This window comes from Alosa pseudoharengus, unplaced genomic scaffold, assembly GCF_046254945.1.
Source record: "Alosa pseudoharengus isolate Yale_2024_CS ecotype anadromous, Long Island Sound unplaced genomic scaffold, YU_APseudo_1.1 YU_APseudo_1.1_scf_15, whole genome shotgun sequence".
Taxonomy (NCBI): Eukaryota; Metazoa; Chordata; class Actinopteri; order Clupeiformes; family Clupeidae; genus Alosa; species Alosa pseudoharengus.
The window spans coordinates 14115800-14137976 of NW_027468620.1; the positions used below are offsets into that span (position 1 = coordinate 14115800).

Sequence of the window (22177 nt, forward strand, 5' to 3'; positions counted from 1 at the left end):
GGGAGGGAGGGGCAAGGGGGGGTGAGAGGAAAGGTGGTTACGGACGGGCCTACCAACGCACTTTGGAAAACCGAGGACGAGCTCCCGGGAGTACCTGCGATGATATCGGGTGCCAGGGCCTCATCGATGCTCTCCACCAGGGGGAGGGGCGAGGGCTGGGCCAGGGCCTCCTCGGGCTCGGCCGAGGCTCCCGCGCATGCCGCAGCGGCTCCGCCACACGCTGCCGCCGCGCCCGCCTCCTCCCCCATGGCCGCCCCGTCGTCCATGCCCTCCAGGGACGCGGGGGACAGCAGCTCTCCTGCACGGGGACAACAGCGCCGCTTTAAACACACACAAACACTAAGGCAAAGTCCGTTCAACCCGAGACGGTGGCTCGGATAAAGACGCGACAGAAGCCGTAGAAAGAACCTATTTCCGCAAAAGGGATTGCTTCTGCTGCACAGATAGTTTTGGTACCAGCATGTTGATATAATCTTTTAAGGCTACTGGTAAGTTGACCATGAGTTTTTCCCCTCATACTACGCTTTGAAAAAGTTCTGCAATAAAGCTCCATGCTTATTCTTCCTATACATTTCTAATACATTCTTATACATTTTCAGCCACTTTCCCGTACATGGATTAAACCTTGCCCTAGACTAAAGCGCTCCTTACAACTGCAACAGAAATATAGATTTATTTTCATCCAGTACCTGCTAGGATGTCCTGCAGCATGCAAGTGAGGGAGTACTGGGCCCAGGCGCCGCCCCAGGAGATGTCCCCACGGTTGAAGTCCGTGCCCACCAGCAGCAGCAGCAGCCTCTCCAGTTGCTGCTCCGACACCACCTCACACAGGTGGATGGTGGGCCGCGTGGCGTTCGCTATCCTCGCCAACACCTGGAGAAAAAAGGAAGAAAAAGGAGGATTAGAAGAATGCCGGTGACTTTTTTGTTGCCCCCAACAGTCTGCCATGCACCTGTCTAAGGAGCCTGAAATGCTTCAGGAGTAAATGACTGAGAGGATGTGTAGAGAGTATGTGTGGTTTATTGTGCGAGTGAGTGTGAGTGTGAATGTATGTGTGTGAGTGCGAGTGCGAGTGCGAGTGCGAGTGCGAGTGCGAGTGAGAGTGAGAGTGAGAGTGAGTGAGTGAGAGTGAGAGTGAGTGAGAGTGAGAGTGAGTATATGTGTGTGAGTGCGAGAGCGAGTGCGAATGCGGATGCGAGTGTGAGTGCGGCCCCGTGCCTTGCAGACGAACAGCAGCAGGTCGGCGTGGCATGTAAAGTCCATGGAGAGCAGGAAGAGGGCCAGCTTCTGCACCACGGAGATGCAGCGCTCGTGCGCCAGCGTGAAGGGCAGCAGCTCCACCTCGGGAGCCTCCTTGGACGCTGCTGCCGCCGCCGCCTCCGTGTCCAGAGAAGAGCGCGGCCACTCGGCCGTCCGGCGCAACCGGATCAGATCCTTAAAGTGCTGCAGGGGGAACAGAACAGAGGGCAGTTTAGGGAGGAGAGGAGATTAAAAAAAAAATTGTGAAATGAGTATGACAATTGAGGAGCAGTGGGTAAGAAAATTGGACGATAGGAGCAATTAGGATCAGGATATAGACCATAAGACAGCAATGGTATTAATGGGATAGAAAACAGGAAGATTGGGCACAGGGGAAAACAATAAAAGGAGGTTAAGAAGAAAGACCATAAACAAAACAAACAAAACAAAATAACAATAAAAAAAAAACAGAATAGTTGTATGGGAGCCAGCCAGAAGCTTCCCTTTCGTATGGAGCTCCTCTCTCACCTTAGACGTGGCTTGCTTGAGCTTGGCGTGCTCGACCAGGAGCTTGTACGAGGAGCTTTTGTTGCTCTGGATCTTCTCCTTCTCGATTTGCTCCATCAAAGCTTTCTGTTTGGCTTTCAACAAATTTAACTGCTGCAATGAAAAGGGCATGATTAATGTGCCGCAACGGCGGGAACCCCCGACTGGCAAGGGCCGTCCACCACACCCCCCCAATCAGTCTTAGTGACCCCAACGCCAGGAGATGCCCTCATTCATTTCTCCGTCGTAGTTAAGATTCTCACACACACACCCACACAAACCAATCTCTGGATTATCCATTCTCATTCGAAGGGACGAGCAATAAGAGAGTACTGGGGATACTTTTAGAGAACAAAGATACATTTAGAAATACATTTAGTGCCAAAGGGCAAAGTGGGGAGGATCCTGGAGATGAGACACATTTACCTGTTTGGTGTGGACCAGCTGTTTGCGGACCTTGCGGGAGTACAGGCGGTCTAAGCTGCTGTTGCCTTTGGTTGATCGGCTCATGTTCTGGGACTGTAGGCTGTTGTTGATGAAGCTCCACTGGTTTCCTATGAGAAATAACAGATGATACAGAGAGGGGGGGGGTCATTATAAAGTGCTATTCCAGTGGGTAAAAGTGTCTTTCTGTATCTGTCATAACATCAACAAGTGAATTTGTCAGACTATCTATTGTTTCTGTAATAAGCAACAAATATGGGCCTATTAAATCCTATCCTTCACATTCAGAGGTTTACAAAGAGACTGGCATCTACCAATAAAAGGCAAAGAAAGCAGCCTGGAACCATCCCAGTAATGTGCTTATTTGTCAAAAGACAGAGAATGGATAAATGTGCAGAAAAAAAGAAGCTCCGCAGCCCTGACCAGGCCCGTCCTGACCTGTGAAGGACCTCTCCCGGTCCTTCCCTCCCAGCTGCTTCTTGGAGGCGCTGGCCTCATCCTCAACGCTGGCCACGTAGTCCAGCAGCCTGGACACCAGCATCACCACCCAGCTGATCATGGGGATATCCAGCACACCTGTTTCAGAAACACACACACACACGCACGCAACACAGTCAGACAAACAGCTTGTGCTGAGTGCAAAGACACTCCGTGGACGTTTTTAATCAAGTCCTCCCTATGTTTCTTCACAAATGTCTCATCATGTGAATGTGTTTCTTTATTCATATGAACCCAATGTGTAGGAAGTGTGTGTGTGTGTGTGTGTGTGTGTGTGTGTGTGTGTGTGTGTGGCGCACGGGGTCCCACCTTCTGTGCGTCGGGGCTGGTGGCCTGAGGACTGCTGCAGGGGGGAGAGCAGCGAGTCCAGCAGGTTGAGGAGCCCCTCCAGGACGCCGCTGTTGCTCAGAGATCTTTGGCCGATACAGGACAGGAGCATGAACACCCTGCCAGGAGAGAAGGAGCCAGAGAGCTGCAGTCAATGGGGGGCTTATGGTGCTGAGGTAGGGGGCAGGTGTGTGTGAGTATGTGAACTTCTCTGAGGGCAAGGGACCATTTCTGTACGAGTGAGTTGAGCACACTGTGCGTGAGTGGGTGTGTGTGTTTATTTGTATGTGTGTGTTGATATATGTATGTGTGTGTGTGTGTGTGTGTGTGTGTACTGATGTGTGTACTGATGTGTGTACTGATGTGTGTACTGATGTGTGTGTTTATTTGTATGTGTGTGTGTGAGTGGGTGTGTGTGTTTATTTGTATGTGTGTGTTGATATGTGTATGTGTTGATGTGTGTGTTTATTTGTATGTGTGTGTGAGTGTGTGTGTGAGTGTTTTGTGTGTGTGTGGATGTGTGTGTGTGTGTGGATGTGTGTGGATGTGTGTGTGTGTGGATGTGTGTGTGTGTGGATGTGTGTATGTGTGTTTTGTGTGTGTGTGTTTTGTGTGTGTGTGTTTTGTGTGTGTGTGTTTTGTGTGTGTGGATGTGTGTGTGTGTGTTGATGTGTGTGTGTGTGTGTGTTGATGTGTTGATGTGTGTGTGAGTTACCTGTCCTGGGGGAAGATGAGCAGCTGCTCCGAGTTGTAGAGCTCCTGGAGCACGTTGGAGAGGAACTGGCCCCACCAGCGCTCCCCCCCACAGAGCTGCACCAGCAGCAGCCCCGTGTGCAGACGGATCTTGGGCGTGCCGCTGATGCACAGGTGCTTGAACAGCTCCTCGCACGCCTGCGCGTGGAACGTGCTCTGCAGAACCGAGGGAACCGAGTGTCCTGCGAGAGGCGAAGAGGAAAGAGGAGGAGGGAGGGAGAGGGGGGGGAGGGAGAGAGAGAGCAGATCAAGCCATCATACATCACATCTCACATCAAAGCCAACCAATGGCTGCAATGACCAACAAGTTCTGTAAAAGCCATTTATCAGTCTGAATTAACCGTCTATTCTAACATGTCATCATCATACTGTGTAACGAGAGAAAATGTTAGGAGGAAGGGAGAGAGGTATTGTGCAATATGAGATCAAATAAGAGGGGGAGGGGGGGGGCAGGAACAGCGGTGAAAGATGAGAGTAAGGGAGGGGAGCAAACTAAACAAGCACTGGGTGGTGAAGAGGAGGACAAGAAAGCGAGCGGATGAGAGAGGACAAGACACCGCGGGACACAGAGAGGTAGAGAGAGGACAAGAGGAAGACGAGTGCGAGTTCTCTCCGGTTAACAGAATCAAGTCATTACACGCTCCACCTCGCTTTGTAGGGGCAGCGCTAATTAATCCCACAATATCTGGGCCATCAATAAGGTCACGAGTGACAATGACGGGGCACTGGAGAGGGGCCAGGAGCCAAAAGGAGGGCCGGGGGGGCACATAATAGACTAAATGAACACACACACACACACACACACACACACACACACACTGACACCTTCATAATTCACTGTGCCACTACAAAAGCGGCTCTGGGATAAAGGGCCTGTCAAGCTGTGGCTGCTGGAGGATAATGCATTATTCTCGTTCAGGAGAAAGAGGACTCATCATCACTGTACGCACCAACACTTCTGGAGCAATCACTCTCTGTGTGTGCGTGCATGAAGTGTTGTGTAAATCACTAAAGAATATAGTGCAAACCTATAGTTGCAGTTCACCCTCAGTGACCTACACAAGTGAAGTAATAAAATCTGGGAGCAAAGTAGGAGGAACGGGACACTAGAAGGCTAGAGATTAGATTAGAGAGGGGAAAATAGAAAATGGAAAGCAGCCATTTCCAAGGGATGAATGTGTCCTATGCATCCAAATCTCCAAGGTTGTCTGTTCCAAAGAAAGAAATGACTGCCCTATAGAATAGAGCATCTCAGGGGGTGATGGTTGGCATTGCCGACCAGGATTTCTTGAGACTTAAGACTTGCTGCATGAACCCACTGAACTCACTCACTGTGTTCTCTGCCCTCTCATGGTGAGGAGTGGGAATCTTCATCAAAATGTGTTTTAATTAGCAGATGAATGGAACTCACGGTCTTTAAAAACGTGAAATATATGTGCATCTCACCAACTGAGGTGTGCAATAAAAGATGGTCTGCTTTCCACCATGTGGCCATATTCTCATACAAATCCTCTAAATTCAGCTATGACCTCTATAATTTAACCTCTAGACAAACACGGGCGTATTCCAATCGAAGGGACGAGATGGTGACCAGCTCACCGTTGGAGGTGTGCAGCAGGCTGAGGAGTGTGTCCAGCAGGTAGCGGATGACCGTGCGCAGCTGCTCGGTGGACGAGCCGTGGACGAGCTCGCGGGTGTCGCAGGCGTCGGGCAGCACCTTGCGGCCGGCGCCGAGCGAGACGCGCAGCCGCTGCACGGCGTGGTGCGCCAGGTTGAGCTGCAGCTGGAGCTGCACGCAGTCCTGGTAGGCGGAGAAGACGCGCTGGTCCTCCTCCACCGCCTTGTCGGGCTTGCGCAGGAAGTACTGGGCGTTGTTGGCGCTGTTGAGCGGCGGCAGGTCGATGCTCTGCAGCAGGGTCTCCAGGCGGTGGCAGGCCAGGTTGTACCTGTAGAGGGGTGAGGTGCAAGGAGAGCTCAGACTTGAGACTTCACAGTCCTGAGGGTGATGATGCATGGTGCAACTTTTGGAGTTGGGCAACCACAAAACCAGATCCATGATTGGATGATCATAAGTTACCAGCTGACAAGTAAAATGGTGTCCAATTCGCCTTATTCACCCGCAGCTAGAACGAGGCTAAAGGGTACACTTGCCATTACACCTCAGTCCAGCAGATGGTGTTGGTAATGCACTCCGTTTGCAAACTGACAAAAAAAAAAACTCACTAAAGAAGAAGAACAGGCCAGTGAACCTTCTTTTTTTTCGGTGAGCTTTTGTTTTTGGCAGTTACACATACATATTGTGTGACAAAAGTCACATAAATAGGATTGATTTAATTGAGATATTTTCATTCTAATCCTGCTGGTGGTGATTTGCTTTGGGCCACAGTGTTGATGTCTCCGGTGGAGTCTGACTGACCTGCACTGGATGTCCTCCTGCAGGGCCACCATCATGGCCAGGTGCTGGTCCACGTCGGGCTGACTGGCCGCCTCACTCTCGCCCCGCAGGGGGTCGTGCATCAGTTTCAGCTCGCTCTCCCACGGCAGGATGTAGGTGTGGCCGTAATAAAAGCCCAGTGGGATCTTGGCCCTTGCATTGGTGCTGCCATAGCGGCCAATCACAGTGATCTACAGGAAGAAAACAAAGATAAGTGTGAATTGTGAGAAATGACACATGCTGATCCATGTTTGACTTTGATTTTCAGCGCTCACTCAAACACTTCAGAAAGTATTTTAGGTGGGGGTTTAAAACTTTCAGTCTTGAGGTGGAGGAAAGCGCACTCTCTTGTGTATTATACTTTTAAAAGGATTTATTGCACCATGCCCTTGACTACAAACGCGTTTCGGCGTCAAGCTGTCTTCAGTGTAACCACTCAAACAGAATGTTTTTTCAAAGGAACAGACACAGATCTCTGCCACTACTTTATACTAATGACATTATGTGATTTCACTTAAATTGTGAATACGGAACTAAATAGAGTCTAAAAGGGCCGTTTACACCAAGAGCGATAACTACAACGGCAAAAAGTATCGTAACATAATCATCACATTAACTATAACGAGATTAAGAACAATATTGTTGGGGTCACTATCAGTTATCGTTATAGTTATTGCCCTTGCTGTGAATGACCCTTAACACTAAAATAAGGAACCAGAAAATAAGTATGATAATATCCAGACTAAAGATATATAGCCAACAGTCCCATCATCATCATCATCATCATCATCATCTTCTCCTCCTCACCTTCATGAAGCGGCAGACAGGCGGGGGCAGCAGGTCGTGCAGGATGAGGGAGTGTGTGCTGATGTCAGTAGCCACCACCAGCCGCCGGCCATCCACCTCCTCGCCCAGTGTCCAGATGTCGATGGACAGCGAAGCCAGGTCGCCGCAGGTGGGGATCAGTGCGTCCGTCAGGAGCACCGGCCGCCCGAAGTCTAACGTCACAAACCTCCGCGCACCTGAACAAAGCATGAGATAGTGAGAACCATGCTTCGTACTGCTGACCGCCCATCATAACAGCTGAACAGCTAAAAAAAAAAAATGTGGGCTTCACTGCAATACGATTTTATTGAATGCAGGGCGTCTAGCTCCAACAGCTACAAATCCTAGCATGTACACTATTACAGTATTTAAGAAATGTTCAACGCTGAATCTTTTTAACTAACATCCTCTGAATCATATTGATTTCCATGCAGTCATAAACACTGCTTTACTAGAACAATAAAATGTTATGTGTGTTAACACAGGCAAAACAAACAAGCTGTGCCGGTGTGTCTGTTTGCCGGTGTGTCTGTGTGCCGGTGTGCCGGTGTGTCTGTGTGCCGGTGCGTGCCTCACCTGAGTGCATGCGCTCTATGATGATGGACTGGTGAGGGGGAGGCTGCAGAAAGTGGGAGGCCTGAGAGATGGCTAACGCCAGCCCACTGCCCATAGGATGCTGCAGACAAGCAAAGACCAACATCGTGAACTCACACTCACATTCGCCGTGATCATGAGCATAAACATGCACAGACATTTTAGCAGGATTCTCATTGTACCGCATAGATTTGCAAAACAACCTGTGAACTATAGTGTACCGAAGCCATGATGTAGCGTTGCCAAGGCAGCAATTTCACTGGATCAAGACAAATCAATCTAACCATTGAAATCACCATTAGCGATGGCTTTCTTAATCTATTTCAATAATTTTACAACGCTTCTAAGATGTTAGTATACGTTTTTACACTGTAGGAATCACATACTACAACATATATTCATACCAACAGGATCAAATTTGTGACTAGAGTTTTATTTTAGCATGGGTTTCCTCCGTAAAAGAGATTTGCACCTAACTTCACAGCATGCGGTTAAAATCCTTAAATTCACGGACGTATTTTGGCTTTATTTTTTAAGCAAAAAACGTCACTCTAAACAGCTACCAGTCATTGAGAAGACGTGAAATATCCACTGGAATTTATATTACACCTGCCAGGGAATCCTGTTATGTGGGTAAGCTGCTGCCTAGCAGGTAAAGCATGTTTAAATGGCTATGGCCTACATTTAAAACAATTTATTAGCTAGAAATGATGCCACATGTCTACATTCAATGCTATTTAAGCCACTTCGAAAGTTTGTTCAGATCCAGTGATTCTGCCTTCATGGAAACGCTACGTCAGACTTCGGTACTCTATTGAAAGAGATTAAAAAGTAAGGTAAAAGAAAGACAAGTACCAACTTGACAATTATGTTCTAACAACAAACTGTCCATAACTGTCAGTAAAGGGCCGTTCACACCAAAAACTATAATGATAACTATAAAAAAATATTGTTCTTGTTAATATGAACGACGACGTTCACACATAAACTATAACGATAACGACATGAAGATCGATATTGTTGGGGATCACTTTCAGAGCGATTTTGAGAACGATAAAAAGCTAACAGCTATTCAGAACCAATCACATTTTAGCCATTGCGTTCATTAACACAAGGAGAGACTTTGCTCATCGTTGGTCAGAGTGGACGCTTTTATCGTTATGGTTAAGGCTATCGTTATTTTCTTGGTGTGAACGGCCCTTGTTTACAACAGATTTCCACAACATGCAGCAAAAACAGAAGCTCAGAAGCGTTCTCTCTGTGCCTCTACATGAGGAGCCAGCGCGTGGAACTGACCGGCTTGGCCTTCTGGGAGTTCTTGTTGTGCGCGGCGAGGTTGACGGCGGGCGGGTCCATGATGGAGCCGGGGAAGAGCTGGGCCAGCTCCACGCTGATAGCCGCCGACACGGCCTCATTGGGCGGCGTCAGGGGGGGCGTCATGAAGAGCGGCGTGGTCTTTGGCGTGGGCGGGATGACATCGGAGGGGTGGATGAAGAAGCCCGGCGCGCTGGAGGCCGAGGCCGAGCCGGAGGGATTGGAAGGCACGGAGTTGTGGATGGGCCCCACGCCGGACGCGGCCGCCGCTGCCGAGGTGGTCTGGTGCAGCTTGGCCTCCAGCTTGGCTTTCTGCTGAGCACAGGAGAGGAGATCAAACTTCACAACGTTAGAACGGTGTGCAAATTAATATGCATTATTACACTCATTCACTCTTCAGAACATGTATTGTTAACAGCAAATGAACAAAAAAAATACAAAAGTACTGAACCTTTTTAAAGTAATCTCTATGAAACCAACAATGTGAACCAATAATGATTTAATCAGATTATGTATTCAATTCTATTTTATTTGAAAGGGACAGTGTGTAATTAAAACATAAATGTTTAATGATTCATTGCACCAGTTATATATATATATATATATATATATATATATATATATATATATATATACACATACATACATACACACACACACACACACACACACACACACACACACACACACACACACACACACACACATTATATCAAATCGCATGCTATATATGCAGTTGGTTCCCTTCAAACATGTGCTGATTAGTGTGTGTGTAGTGTGTGTGTGCGAGTGACCAAGGCATTGGCCTATAGTCATACAAGGCCGTGTTTGTGTTTGTAATTTGTTCATGCGTGCTGCTCTGACCTGTTGCTGTAGCTTGAGAAGTTGCTGCTGTTTCTCCTGCAGCACCTGGAGCTGCTGCTCGGCCGACACCATGGCGTGGGACAGCGACTGCAGCGCCACTTGGGCCGCCGAGCTCAGCGCCGTCGACGCCTCGCCTACCGACCCCGCCGACAGGCCGCCCACTGTGGGGGTCACCCCAAACGTGCTCACTGCAGGGTGGGACACCAAAAATGACCCGACCCGTCAACATGAAATCAACACTTCATGACTGTATGGACAGGCCCCCAGTTTGCTTCAAGGCAATCTGTTCATTTTGACATTTTCTATTTAACTGATCCATGTAAAGTTTTTAAATCTAGCAAGACTGTCATTTGAGGTACCATGGCCTAGAGTGCTGTGCTGCACTCTTTACTTGAGCAATAACACTTCAGATTGGGTTATGATCATAAAGCCATGTAGAACAGCAATGCTTTAGCCAAATACTCTAATGATAAAGTGAAACCACATATTTCATTTAATGGAGTGGCTCAGTATTAAGAGTGGGTATGTGAGAGTGGTAGTAATAAATAAAGAGGGCTATGTACCGGTGAACATACTCGCGTCGTCCCTCTCCACCCTGGTACCGTCACTCGTGGAGACGCAAGTGAAGTGCAGAGGCTCCACCTCCAGGAGCCCGGTCAGGGCCGTGAAGCTGCCCTCTGCGGCCGCACAGTTGCTCACCTTACCGTTCCCTACACACACACACACACACACACACACACACACACACACACACACACACACACACACACACACACACACACACACACACACACACACACACACACACACACACACACACACACACACACACACACACACACACACACACACACACACACACACACACACACAAACAAGCACACACAAGCACACACAAACACACACAAACACACACAAACACACACAAACACACACAAGCACACACAAGCACACACAAACACACACAATGTGGGGGGGCAGGGAGCAATATACACAGATAGAGCAAGAGACAAAGACGGAGCGGGAGCGACAGAGAGAGTTGAACCAAACAGGGAGGGGAGAGAGATAAAGGGAGAGAGTTAACAACACTGCTTTAGTTACATGAGTTCAATTCAAACAAGCACAAGAGATCCTGATCTGTTTTCTCTCTCTGGAAGACATCTGACAATGCTATCCAGGTGTACAGCTAATCTAGAGATCTAATCCAGTTAATCATGTACTTCTATTGTCCAGGCTGCAATGGGAATGAGAGAGGACAGAGCTGCATGCGGATAAAGGAGCAAATGAAGGCTCTACTGTATTCTGTATTATGTTCCATCTACCCTGGGGCTACACATGGGAATTAGCCAACAGCTGGTACAAGGCATCTTCTCTCATCTGAGACTAATGTGGTTTGGTCTCTTACAAACTGAAGTTGATAAATAAGATTAAATAGACGCAGGGTCACTGCAGTGATGCCTGTGGAGGGCATCTCACCTGAGAGAATGTCGGAGAGGTCGATCTCATCAGACTGGACTCCAATGCTGCTGTTGAAGGCATTCTTACAGGAGGAGCCGCTCACCTCCAGGTCAAAGAGCACAGGGTCGAAGGGGGAGCTGTACAGCCCATACCTGCAATAAAACAATAAGTAAACAAACAAACAAATTCCAATAGTCTCAGGCCTTCACTAATTCCTCATTAACAGAAGTGCAGTAGTGGAGCAGTGGATTAATATTACTATCTAACTAACACGGAAGAAAACAATGTTATTCTAGAACACAAAACAAAAGTTATCGTGTCTCAATATCTGTTTGCCTGGAGGCATCTGGAGGCTGTGCTCCTGGTGTTTGTGCAGTGTAACACTTCAGTCTCCTCATGGTGGTGCCGACTCTGCTCCCAGACTCACCGGGTCTGCAGCAGAGCCTCCAGGGGGGTGAGCCGGTCCTGCAGCTGCCGAGAGACGGCCGTGAGCAGGGAAGCGCACGACGTGCTGCAGCCCGCCAGGTCCTCGTCCTTTACATAGTTCAGCAGCACAAAATACCAGAACACTGCACCTGAGAGAGCCAGGGGGAATGGAACAGAGAGGAGAAGAGGGAGCAAAACACTAGCGTAAGGACCACGATCAAAATGCTAAATGTTGCCTTTTTGTCAGCGGTCATCGCTGCTGATTTGAGATGTTTCTCCTGATAACACACTGACTGCAAATCAAAGTCAAAGTCAACATTATCATCAATTCTTCAATTCTGATTATATATACATACACACACACACACTCACAAGACATATATAGAGGATTGAAATTGTGTTTCTTTCAAGTCCACGGTAGGGTAAAACAACAAGGACAACACAGTGAACAATAATACAGTGATATGGTATAGATGACATACCACCAGTAGCTGCTGCGGGTAAGTAAGGCATATTCTCCAGCAGCGCCTTCAACAGAGCCATACCAAATCCCTGCTGTCCAGGGTCTCCTTTACCATTACTGCAAAAACAGAAGAAACAACAGTTATTCCTCACGTTTTAAAAACAAATCAACAATATTTACTCATATGCTTACAAATTATGGCCTTAATTTGGTATATTGGGAGATTTTGTGTATTGTAATCTCTTACCTAATACAAAGTGCAAGAAAACGTGCGCATTTGTGGGCTATGCTTCGGCCCGCCTGGAAGAAGCAGACTCTGACCATATCTATGAGCCGCTTCCTGGTCTTGATGAGGAGGCCCTCCTTCCCCTCTCTGGGACTGGACACACAGAGGTCAGGGCTTAGTGGACAGAAAAATAGGTCAGTCACAGAGCATTTACACGCACAAATGAACATAAACATCAACATGTGGACACTTATATATATATAGCTTCTATAATTTCTATTAAATCGTCAACTCCTGTGATTGGATGCTCTGAATGACACAAGCAAGCACTCACTGATACAAAACACGGACTTACTTTGACACACACACACAGAGATCCGTACCTGCAGGGTCCGTTAGAGTAGACCCCAGCCAGCCAGCAGAGGATATCCAGAATGAGACTCTGAGCGTGCTCAGTACTGGCCGTCTCCTCCGAGCGCTTACACAGGCCATTGAGCAGCTTCTCATGGAATTCTGGGAACTGCAGCATAGCACAGCGCTGGATTCTATGGCAACAGAGACAAACAACAGATTCATACGTGTCCATGAAGCACTGCAAATACAATTCGGCTCAGTCCATACACCTGTCTGTTTAGAACTCGCACCCCAATTTTTTTTATACTTAGCATAAAAAACTGCCCTGCGGTTTATACACAACACGGTTAATGGTTAAACGGGAAATTAATGTAGTCCCATCAAAGGTATGAAAAGGACAGCACTGATTGATATAACACCCTGAAAATACCCTGTGTTTGTGGTGTCAACATGAAGAGAGTACTGGGTGCACTTAAGTAGAGGGCTGTGTGGGTACCTTTCTTTGGGTATGGAGGTCTTTTTGAACCTCCGGATTGTGATTGACACTTCCTGTAGGAGGTCACAGCCACGCAGGTTATCCGGTTTCTTTGATGCTGGTGGAGGCTCCACTTTAGATGTGGAGGCTTTTTCCTGATGAGAGAACCAGGGGAAAAAAAGAGAGAGAGAGAAAAAAAAAAGACAGGGAGATCAGGAGGGCTACACAGTAGCAAGGGAGTGCTCACAGCTAATGTTGTTTTGATTGGATAACAGTGCAGTTCCCCTCTGCAACCACTAGGTGGTGCTAGCAAAACAAAAAGCCTTCACCAGGGAATAAAACTCAACCAGTACCGACTCATTACTTCCATCTGGCGATTACAGAGGACTACAAAAATCCTCTCACACCAAGCCTGCATAATGATGGTAAACTACTGCACAGTCCAACAGCACAACAGCCAGGGTTCCTACACATTTTGCATTTCAAAATTCCATACTTTTTCCATACTCAAATTTCCAAACTTCTCGGTAGATTTTTCTGACCATATTCTCGACATTGCGGCCACTTCTGGTTTGGGATAACTCGGTGAAAACAAAAGGTATGGACAACTGAAGTGAATTAAAAAATGACACTTAATATTCGTCCATTTAGCTGGGTCATTTTTAGTTGTATCTTAGTTGGGGACTGACAGTTAAGCTACACAATAGTAGGAATGGTTCATTATGACCTGAGTGAAGTGATTAGTACTGCAAATGCAATAGTCTGGAAACACAAATATTTCTCCATACCCTTGTTTCTTTTTTCCATACTTATCCAGACCTGGAAATTACTAAAATCAAATTCCATACTTTTCCAGGTTTTCCATACTGTGTAGGAACCCTGAACAGCTTATGGAGGGCTAAGGGCTGCCCAGGAGTCCTGATATGAGTTAACAACAGAGCATGCTCAGACAGTGAGCTCCACGGCCGTACCTTGGAGGCCTGGGCCCGCTGCAGCAGGGAGGACAGGGACTGGGCTTTACTGCTCTGGGGCTTGGAGGGCATCCGGACCACTGGCCGCGGGTTCTCCTCCATGCCTTTGTCGCTCACCGCCTTGATGTGGACCAAGAACGAGCGGTACTTTCCCCCTGCCATACCTGCAAGGAGACACGAGAGAAACAGACAAGCGGTTTGGTTCTATTCCACTCTTTATGTATTGCCATACCACCTGAGAATTGTCTCAAGGCGCTTAGGTTAAGGTTACATATAACACACAGCCTGAAGTGGTCAAAGCAAAACTCTGTGGGCAAGCTGGTGGTATTACATACAGTTACATGCACTGCAGACAAAGCAATGCTTCTTTTACTCCTACTACACCAAGGCTCACCTTTGACCAACTTGGGACTTGTTAAGCTCAACATCCCAGCATGGCCTGAGAGGTCGAGGCCACTGGCCAACCACACAGGGCCGCAGAGGATGTCCTCCTTATGGTCCTCGAGAAAGGGACAAAGCCTGGAACCTACGAGGAGAAACGTCAGACCGAGATGCCATTAGGACATGGAATAGATAAGATTACCTTCAGATGATGTCTGGACACAAGGACTCCACAAGGACTCAATTAATGTTGACAACTGGAAACCAGGTCACATTGATTGAATCGTAGAGCAGGCACCTCTCACAGGGACTACTTAAATGTCTATAGGGACAATGTCTTCGCCTTTCACAATGCCCATATGAAGGGTGTTGTCCCTGCATTAGCTGGGAAGTGCATTTAAATGGTGGAGGGTGGACATTTGCAGTAGCTAAGCTTATGATGCCAAAACACTGATCCTAATATCTTTTACAGCATCTTTAGTTTTAATGGGTTGATAAAGGAAACCCATCACCTTGCTGGGACTTCATGAACCCCACAGGGAGAAGGATTTCACTTTACAGAAACAACCTTGAAGGCAACCTTTGGCAACCTTACAAGGACTCGAATCCCCAGTGTAAATGCAAGCGAGTTTGACAGTGAAGTTACCTGGTGATTCCTCGATATCCATGAACTGGATGTCCTCTGCAAAGTCATGTAGGAGAGGCTGGCCATTCCTCTCGCCATTGGTGTGCAGGGCCTGAGACAGGGGGAACGTGATCTGCCTGTCCACTGCTGTCTCTGGAGATGGGGGGGATGGAAGTAGAGGCGTTTGTCAAAGGGGAGAACCGGTCAGCTGTCAGTTTGCCTCAACAATCATGGGGTTTTTGGGCTTACTGGTCCATGGAGCATACTCAAGAAAGCTATTAGAATGTGCATTCAGTGTGCGTGGGTGTGTGTGTGTATATATATGTGTGTGTTAGTGCTAGAGAGAGAGAGAGAGAGAGAGAGAGAGAGAGAGAGAGAGAGACAAAGAGAAAGAAAGAGAGAGACAAAGCAAGAGAGTGAGAGCGAGAGAGAAAGAAAGACAGAGAGGGAGAAAGAAATAGAGAGAGAAAGAGAAAGAGAAAGAGAAAGAGAAAGAGAGAGAGAAAGAGAGAGAGAGAGAGAGAGAGAGAGAGAGAGAGAGAGAGAGAGAGAGAGAGGGGGAGAGAGAGAGAGAGAGAGAGAGAAATCAACTGTATCCTCACCGTTGACCTTGCCTAATCCTGGGGCCTTGTTCTTCAGTAGGGTGACCTGGATCTGTGGAATGTTGGTAATGTTGGCGTTCATCACAAACTTGAAGTCCACGTGGCCCACCATGCACGCTTTGGGCAGCACCAGCTCAAACACGTGCTCGTCCCAGCTGGAACTGCACACAAACGGAACCACAGCACAGTCCAGGGAAAACAAAGTATTAGTTTACAATGAACCTCCAACCTCCAGCCAAAGCCCTCATCTGCTTCCCACTGTTTCCCCTCAAACAAGACTACTGTTATTTTAGCTTACGGGTGTGTTTTTGGTCAGAACAAAAAATATGTGTGGTGTGTGTGTGTGAGAGAGAGAGAGAGACAATCTGCAGTAGGCCAAAAGAGACTGGCTATAATGCTTCAAGACTGAAATTGTATCAGGTTCCTTCACATACTAAACCATGCCTATTGCATTACATGGCCTCAACATGTATTATATAAAAAGTATATGTAGAGAAATCACTGGAGTCAAACTGCACACTCATGCATACATGTCAACACATGGAGTTTGTTGCTCTGCACACAGCAACACTACACGTGCGTACCTGTCGCTCTGCAGCTTCCATGTGCGTGTGTGTTGCGCGGCGTCTCCGTGGTGCTGCTGGTGCAGGTGCTGAGGGTGGCGTCGCTGCTGTTGCTCCTGCTGCACCTCCACCCAGCAGGGCGGCACCGTGGCCGAGAAGCGCGGCGTCAGCGTCTCGAAGCGCGTCAGCTCCACCAGCGACGACAGCATCTCCACGCCCAGCACTTGGTCCACCAGGAGGTCAACTCCCGCTGCGGGCAGACACACACACAGACACACACACACAGACACACACAGACACAGACACACACACACACAGAAACACAGACACACACACACGCACAGAAACACAGACACACACACACGCACAGAAACACAGACACACACACACGCACAGAAACACAGACACAGACACAGACACAGACACAGACACAGACACAGACACAGACACACACACAGACACAGACACAGACACACACACACACACACAGACACAATTAGCACGTGAAGTACAAGTGTGTCACACTATTACCCCATGTACAAAGAGAAACAATATTCTGAGAATCATTTTCGGTTCCTCCTACATTCAGCAAGGTCATGCACATGGTCCAAGATACAGAAGTGTGACAGCGCATTGACCTTAGACGTCAACACTATGATGAAACGGCATTGAAGTCAGTATTGTGCAAGGAAAGCAACATGGCCTCAGGGAACTGAATTTCCAATGAGCAACAATGAAAACATTCATGACTATTGGCAGTCACGCATGACGACTGGAAAATGGATGGATTTCACACTTAAAACACAACAACAGTTCGTCCATTCAAAGACTGAGGCACAGCTTGTAACGGTTACCAGGTTGTGGTCACACTGAGGCGTGATGAGTGAGGGTCTGACAGTGAAGATAGGAGACTGACCTGTGACCCCTGGGCTTGAGGGGTTCGAGGACGGCTTCGTCCCTTCGAACAGCTGGTCAACCCCTTTAGAAAGGGGGCCGTCAACAAAAATGTCGGCGTCATCTATATCGTCAAACACACCTCCAATTTGAAGGAAATGAAGTTCTCCACCTAGAGGGGAAATAAGACACACTCTAAATAGGAGTACTTGTTACAGACTACAACAGCACAACTCCCGAAACACTAGGCATATCATTTCACACGGGCCAGAGGCTGCATAAGGGGTTGGAAGCAGCTGTTACGGCCCACTGCTCTTGCACATCACCAGTTGCTCATAAAGTCATCCACCTTCACCCTCCCATTACCTACCACCCCACACATCTTCATTATTTTGTCCTGAAGGCAACCCATACCCCCACCCCGCGCACACACTAATAGGACCATATCATATGGCAAATGCGTTGTACGCAGGATAGCAAAACAGCCTATTCATCACACTATTTGCAAGTGGGGGTGGGGAAGGGTGTGTGTGTGTGTGTGTGTGTGTGTGTGTGTGTGTGTGTGTGTGTGTGTGCGCGTGTTGGCAGAGGCACAGTTCTGATTTACGTGTTCAGCTAAGGAATTTATGGGCTATGTGATACATTTACAACTTTTTGTTGAGGAACAACTTTACAACTTTAGTGTTGAACAAGCTGAGGGTTGAACAAGCTGAGCGTTGAACAAGCTGATCGTTTGAAAGCGCCACGCGAGTGTATTCAATTGACGAACCGTTTGTGTTGCTTAGGAACAAGATAAAACGTATTATGGTCTGAGCGTTGCATTACTTTTGCCGCTACCGCTTGCCGCTGGCTGATGTGATCCCCGCCTTATGCTCAAGGAGTCAGAGACTAAGAGTGAATATCTAAGGTGAATGAAAGGTCATGCACAGACAAGAGGGCAACCCAACAGTCAAGGCAGGACTCAAGCGATTAAACAAGGATCAAGATTAATCATCAGACAAGGAGATATTTTAACCAAGTGTTAATGTTAAGTTGTGTTGACGCATTGTGCCCTCCCTGGAGGTCAAAAGCCTGACAATCAGAATTTCACATTTCCAGAGCACCGTGACGTGAAATAATCATATCTTTGTGGGGAAGCGCTGGCAGCCAGCGAAAGGGGTCCTCACCTTTCGTGCAGGCGCACAGACGGTCAGTCCCCGAGCAGTAAGTGACGGAGACGAAGGGGTCCACCTCGTCGCCGCCCTCTTTCATGGGCGGCTCGACCTTGGCTAGCACCTCAAGCGTGGCTAGGTCTAGCACCATGATGTAGCCGGCTTGCGTGGTCACCACCAGCTTCTCCTTGGCCGTGGACGGCGCAGGCGTGGAGGCGTTGGTGCCGTGAGCGGTGAAGCCGGCACTGGTAGGTCCGGCGGCGTTCGGGCCGGCCACGGGGCCGTTCTTGAGGCCGGGCGGCGGAGTGTCCTCCGAGGCGTCCTCGCCGTCTTCCTCGCGGCCGTCCAGCACGTCGGCGGGCAGCAGGATGAGCGAGGTGACGGCGTCGCGCGGGTCGCGGATGTGCTGCACCTTCACCGGCTCCTCCTCCAGCGTCACGATGCGCGTGGAGTAGTTCAGCTTGTACAGCACCAGGTAGCCGCCACCGCCTCCGCCGCTGCCCGTACTGCCCCCGAACGCCCGGGACGTGGGCTGCTGCTGCTGCTGCTGGTCGGGGGGCAGAATGAGGGGCGTCTGCTGGGGCGAGGTGCCTGGCGCGTGGCCGCCCTCATGGCCGTTGGCCAGCGTGGGCAGTGCCTGGAGCTCGTCCTTGCGGCCGCGGCTGCAGAGGGCCGAGTGCAGGCGGTTGAGGTTGTTGAGCGCCTCCACCTGGTTGATGGCGCTGAGCGACTCCACCGAGCAGGGCTGCAGGCCCACCAGCAGGTGCAGGCCGTCGCTGCACGGCGTGATGGAGTCCACGTACAGGTTCTCGTCCTCCAGCTCCTTGGGCAGCCGCAGGCACTGGACCAGGGCGCCGGGCCTCGGGGGCGCCAGCGGACCCCACTTTTCAGGCGCGTCGGGCGGGCCGATGCCGCTGTTGCCGCCGACGCTGCCGGTGGGCGGCCACGGGGCAGTGGCGTCGGCGAACTGCTGGATGTAGGTGATGGGCGGGTCTTGCAGGAGCAGCTGCTCGTGCGAGTCGAACTCCATCTCGATGATCTGCGGCACGCTGAAGCCTTCCTCGTGCAGGCTCTTGCCCATCAGGTTGTTCATCTGCGCAAACACCTTGCCGTTCACCTTCTCGTCCGCCTCCTTGATGCTGTACAGGAGCAGCACAGGGATAGTCCGGCGGATGGGCGAGACAGGGAGGCTGGGGGAGCCCAGCTCGGGGGCCGGGTGGCAGGTCTCGATCTCCATGGGACCCTGGTCGGGGGCCACGACCACCAGGGGGGTGGCCTCAGGGACCTGAGTCCTTAAGGGTCCGTCAGCGGTGGAGGAAGGGGGAGGGGGTCGTCGCGCGGGGGCCGAGGACGGGCCCCCGGGGAGCGGCGAGCTGGCGGCCGAGCGGTAGCTGAGCAGACCGCCCGTCAGCAGGCAGGGGAAGGGAATGTTGTGCTGCTCGGCCGGCTTCTCCTTGGCCTTGTCGGCCTTGGCCTGCGGCAGCGCCGGGTTGGCCCCCAGCTCCTCCAGGTCCTTGACCGTGTCCTCCAGCACGCTGGCCACCACCTCCCACTGCAGCTTCTCAGGCTGCTGCAGCACGCTCAGCGCCGTCACCCCCAGGCTCACCTCCAGGCTCTCCTTCTGAGACGGGTGACCTGACGAGACACACACACACACACACACACACATGACACACACGACACAACATACACAACACACACACACACACACACATGACACACACGACACAACATACACATACACACCACACACACACACACACACACCACATACACACACACACACACACACACACACACACACACACACACACACCACATACACATCACACACACAGAGGCCATAGTTTACCGAACCTGGACATTACTTTTGAAGAGTTTGGTTCCAAAATGCTATATCCTCCATTTTCATGAAAATGTTTGTTTTCCATGTAATTTCAGTGGAACTGTAGTTGGGTTATTGCTATTGCTGTACTCGATCAAAACAACACAACTGCAAAATGATATATATTACCTGAGAGACACAATTAAATAACATGACTAATGTTTCTAAAAATGGATATATAACGCTTTGGAACCAAACACTTCAGATGATCACAGAGACTTTTCATTTAGAAAAGACAAACACTATGGACCAAGAGAAGCAGTCCAAACGTGCAGTTTGTCTACCAATTATGTGAAATTATATTAATCTTCATGAATCTTCAGTACATATCAGTACGCAGTTTATTATTCTGCATATAGAAGTCACACATTTAAGCGTGTTATGGGTGGGGAACTTCGCATCCAGTGTAAGGAGATAATTTCTCAGTCAGTCAGTAGTGTTTACACACAAAACATTCCCCCATGTTATACAAGTTGGCATGACATTACCCAACACATACACAGGGAGAATCCTGTTAACTGAGCAGCATGCTGATAGACCCCGCTGGGACTATGATATATTTAACAAGAGCCGCCGCTGGCAGACTCAGCAGGTGGGTGTTGAGGACAACACACACAGACACTCGAGTGAGATGTGACAGCATGGTGCAGATGGAGTGAGAAGGGGCGGGATCCACCGCCAGCTAAGTTGAGTTACCACGTAGAGCTCCGTACCTGTAACTGACTCTGATCTGGAATGCTCTTCACTGTCCGAGTCCTCCAACTGATCATCACTGTAAAAACACACACACACACACACACACACACACACACACACACACGGAACATAACAGGTTACAGTGAGTATTCAACGGCTGTCATGGGGTTGTTGTTTTTCAGAAGACGTGATTCATCTTTGACAGATGGGATTGTGGGTTGGTGAGAGTTGATGATCTATTTCGATCTTTCAAAACTCTTGCCTCATTATGGTTACAAAATGGGCCCTGAAGGCTGCCAAGCACCCTGATTTTATGCCAGATCTCTAAAAATGGGCATATAAACATCTTCAGTTTAATAAGAAAGTAACTGTTCTCATTCAATCACCCTGAAGCTTTGTGTACCACCTCTAGAAAGCAAACACTGAATTCAATGCCAAATTAAACGCCTCCATTATGGCCTATCAGAACTATAGTATTCAGCCCTTTTATTACGCCAAGACTCATCGTAATTACAGCAATTTACAAAACCTTCTAATTACGCTTTGACAGCTTCTATCCTAGTTTTACCCAGCCCATTAGCTACATTCGGTCATATGATTGACATCCTAAAGACCCAGTGCTTGACTGATCATCTTTTCAGACCTTCCCAATAAACTTTGTCTAAGCCAGTTTTTCTCAAACTTTACATGGCAAGCCCATTTGACAATCATAATAATGGAAAAAAATAAAATGTGTCTAGTGATGCCGTACCTGTCCCCCTCAAGTTTTGGCAGGTCCGAGCAGCTGGACGAGTCCTCTAGCCAGGCCAGAGTGGGCCTCCGGGACTCTGTGCCCAGGCCCTGCTCGCTGCTGGACAGGAAGAGCTGGCGCAGAATAACCGGGTCGTACGGGTTGATCTCAAACTTCAAATGCACCTGCAGCAGTCACAGCAGCAGAGAAACAAAAAAACATCACATACAAGGTCAGTGACAGGGACACGAGAAGGACTTGCATCCTGATGGACTTGCATCCTGATAAAGAGAAGTCAAGGTGGCAGAAATCAATGGCTGTAGACATTTGAAGAGTCAACTTCAAGTTCAGGCTGAAGATCCGGGGCTCTAGTTGATAGCTTTCATTTCAGTCCTTTCATCTAGCCGTTATTTCAAATGTATAATCTCACCAGTGTTTT

At 48.9% G+C, this 22177-nt stretch overlaps 1 protein-coding gene across 6 annotated transcripts in view; it reads right to left on the reverse strand.

Moving 5' to 3' along the window:
- The window catches only part of birc6 (baculoviral IAP repeat containing 6), a 139108-nt gene that overhangs the window by 90455 nt on the left and 26476 nt on the right, over positions 1–22177 (reverse strand). For 2 of the 6 annotated variants that reach the window (XM_076285657.1, XM_076285652.1), the window contains exons 8-37: positions 21760–21923; positions 21026–21084; positions 18443–20062; positions 17299–17448; positions 16404–16632; positions 15820–15980; positions 15239–15370; positions 14606–14737; positions 14212–14375; positions 13262–13395; positions 12795–12956; positions 12433–12585; positions 12205–12302; positions 11724–11871; positions 11315–11448; positions 10402–10548; positions 9839–10026; positions 8957–9289; positions 7643–7742; positions 7049–7263; positions 6224–6432; positions 5407–5753; positions 3770–3989; positions 3037–3173; positions 2668–2805; positions 2212–2339; positions 1768–1899; positions 1219–1443; positions 690–873; positions 62–298 (exon numbers count right to left, since the gene is read on the reverse strand). In XM_076285657.1, coding sequence (XP_076141772.1) covers positions 62–298; positions 690–873; positions 1219–1443; positions 1768–1899; positions 2212–2339; positions 2668–2805; positions 3037–3173; positions 3770–3989; positions 5407–5753; positions 6224–6432; positions 7049–7263; positions 7643–7742; positions 8957–9289; positions 9839–10026; positions 10402–10548; positions 11315–11448; positions 11724–11871; positions 12205–12302; positions 12433–12585; positions 12795–12956; positions 13262–13395; positions 14212–14375; positions 14606–14737; positions 15239–15370; positions 15820–15980; positions 16404–16632; positions 17299–17448; positions 18443–20062; positions 21026–21084; positions 21760–21923 — 6580 coding nt within the window. The remainder of the gene's footprint in view (positions 1–61; positions 299–689; positions 874–1218; positions 1444–1767; positions 1900–2211; positions 2340–2667; positions 2806–3036; positions 3174–3769; positions 3990–5406; positions 5754–6223; positions 6433–7048; positions 7264–7642; positions 7743–8956; positions 9290–9838; positions 10027–10401; positions 10549–11314; positions 11449–11723; positions 11872–12204; positions 12303–12432; positions 12586–12794; positions 12957–13261; positions 13396–14211; positions 14376–14605; positions 14738–15238; positions 15371–15819; positions 15981–16403; positions 16633–17298; positions 17449–18442; positions 20063–21025; positions 21085–21759; positions 21924–22177) is intronic. The other 4 variants (XM_076285656.1, XM_076285655.1, XM_076285653.1 and 1 more) reach the window with 4 other exon arrangements.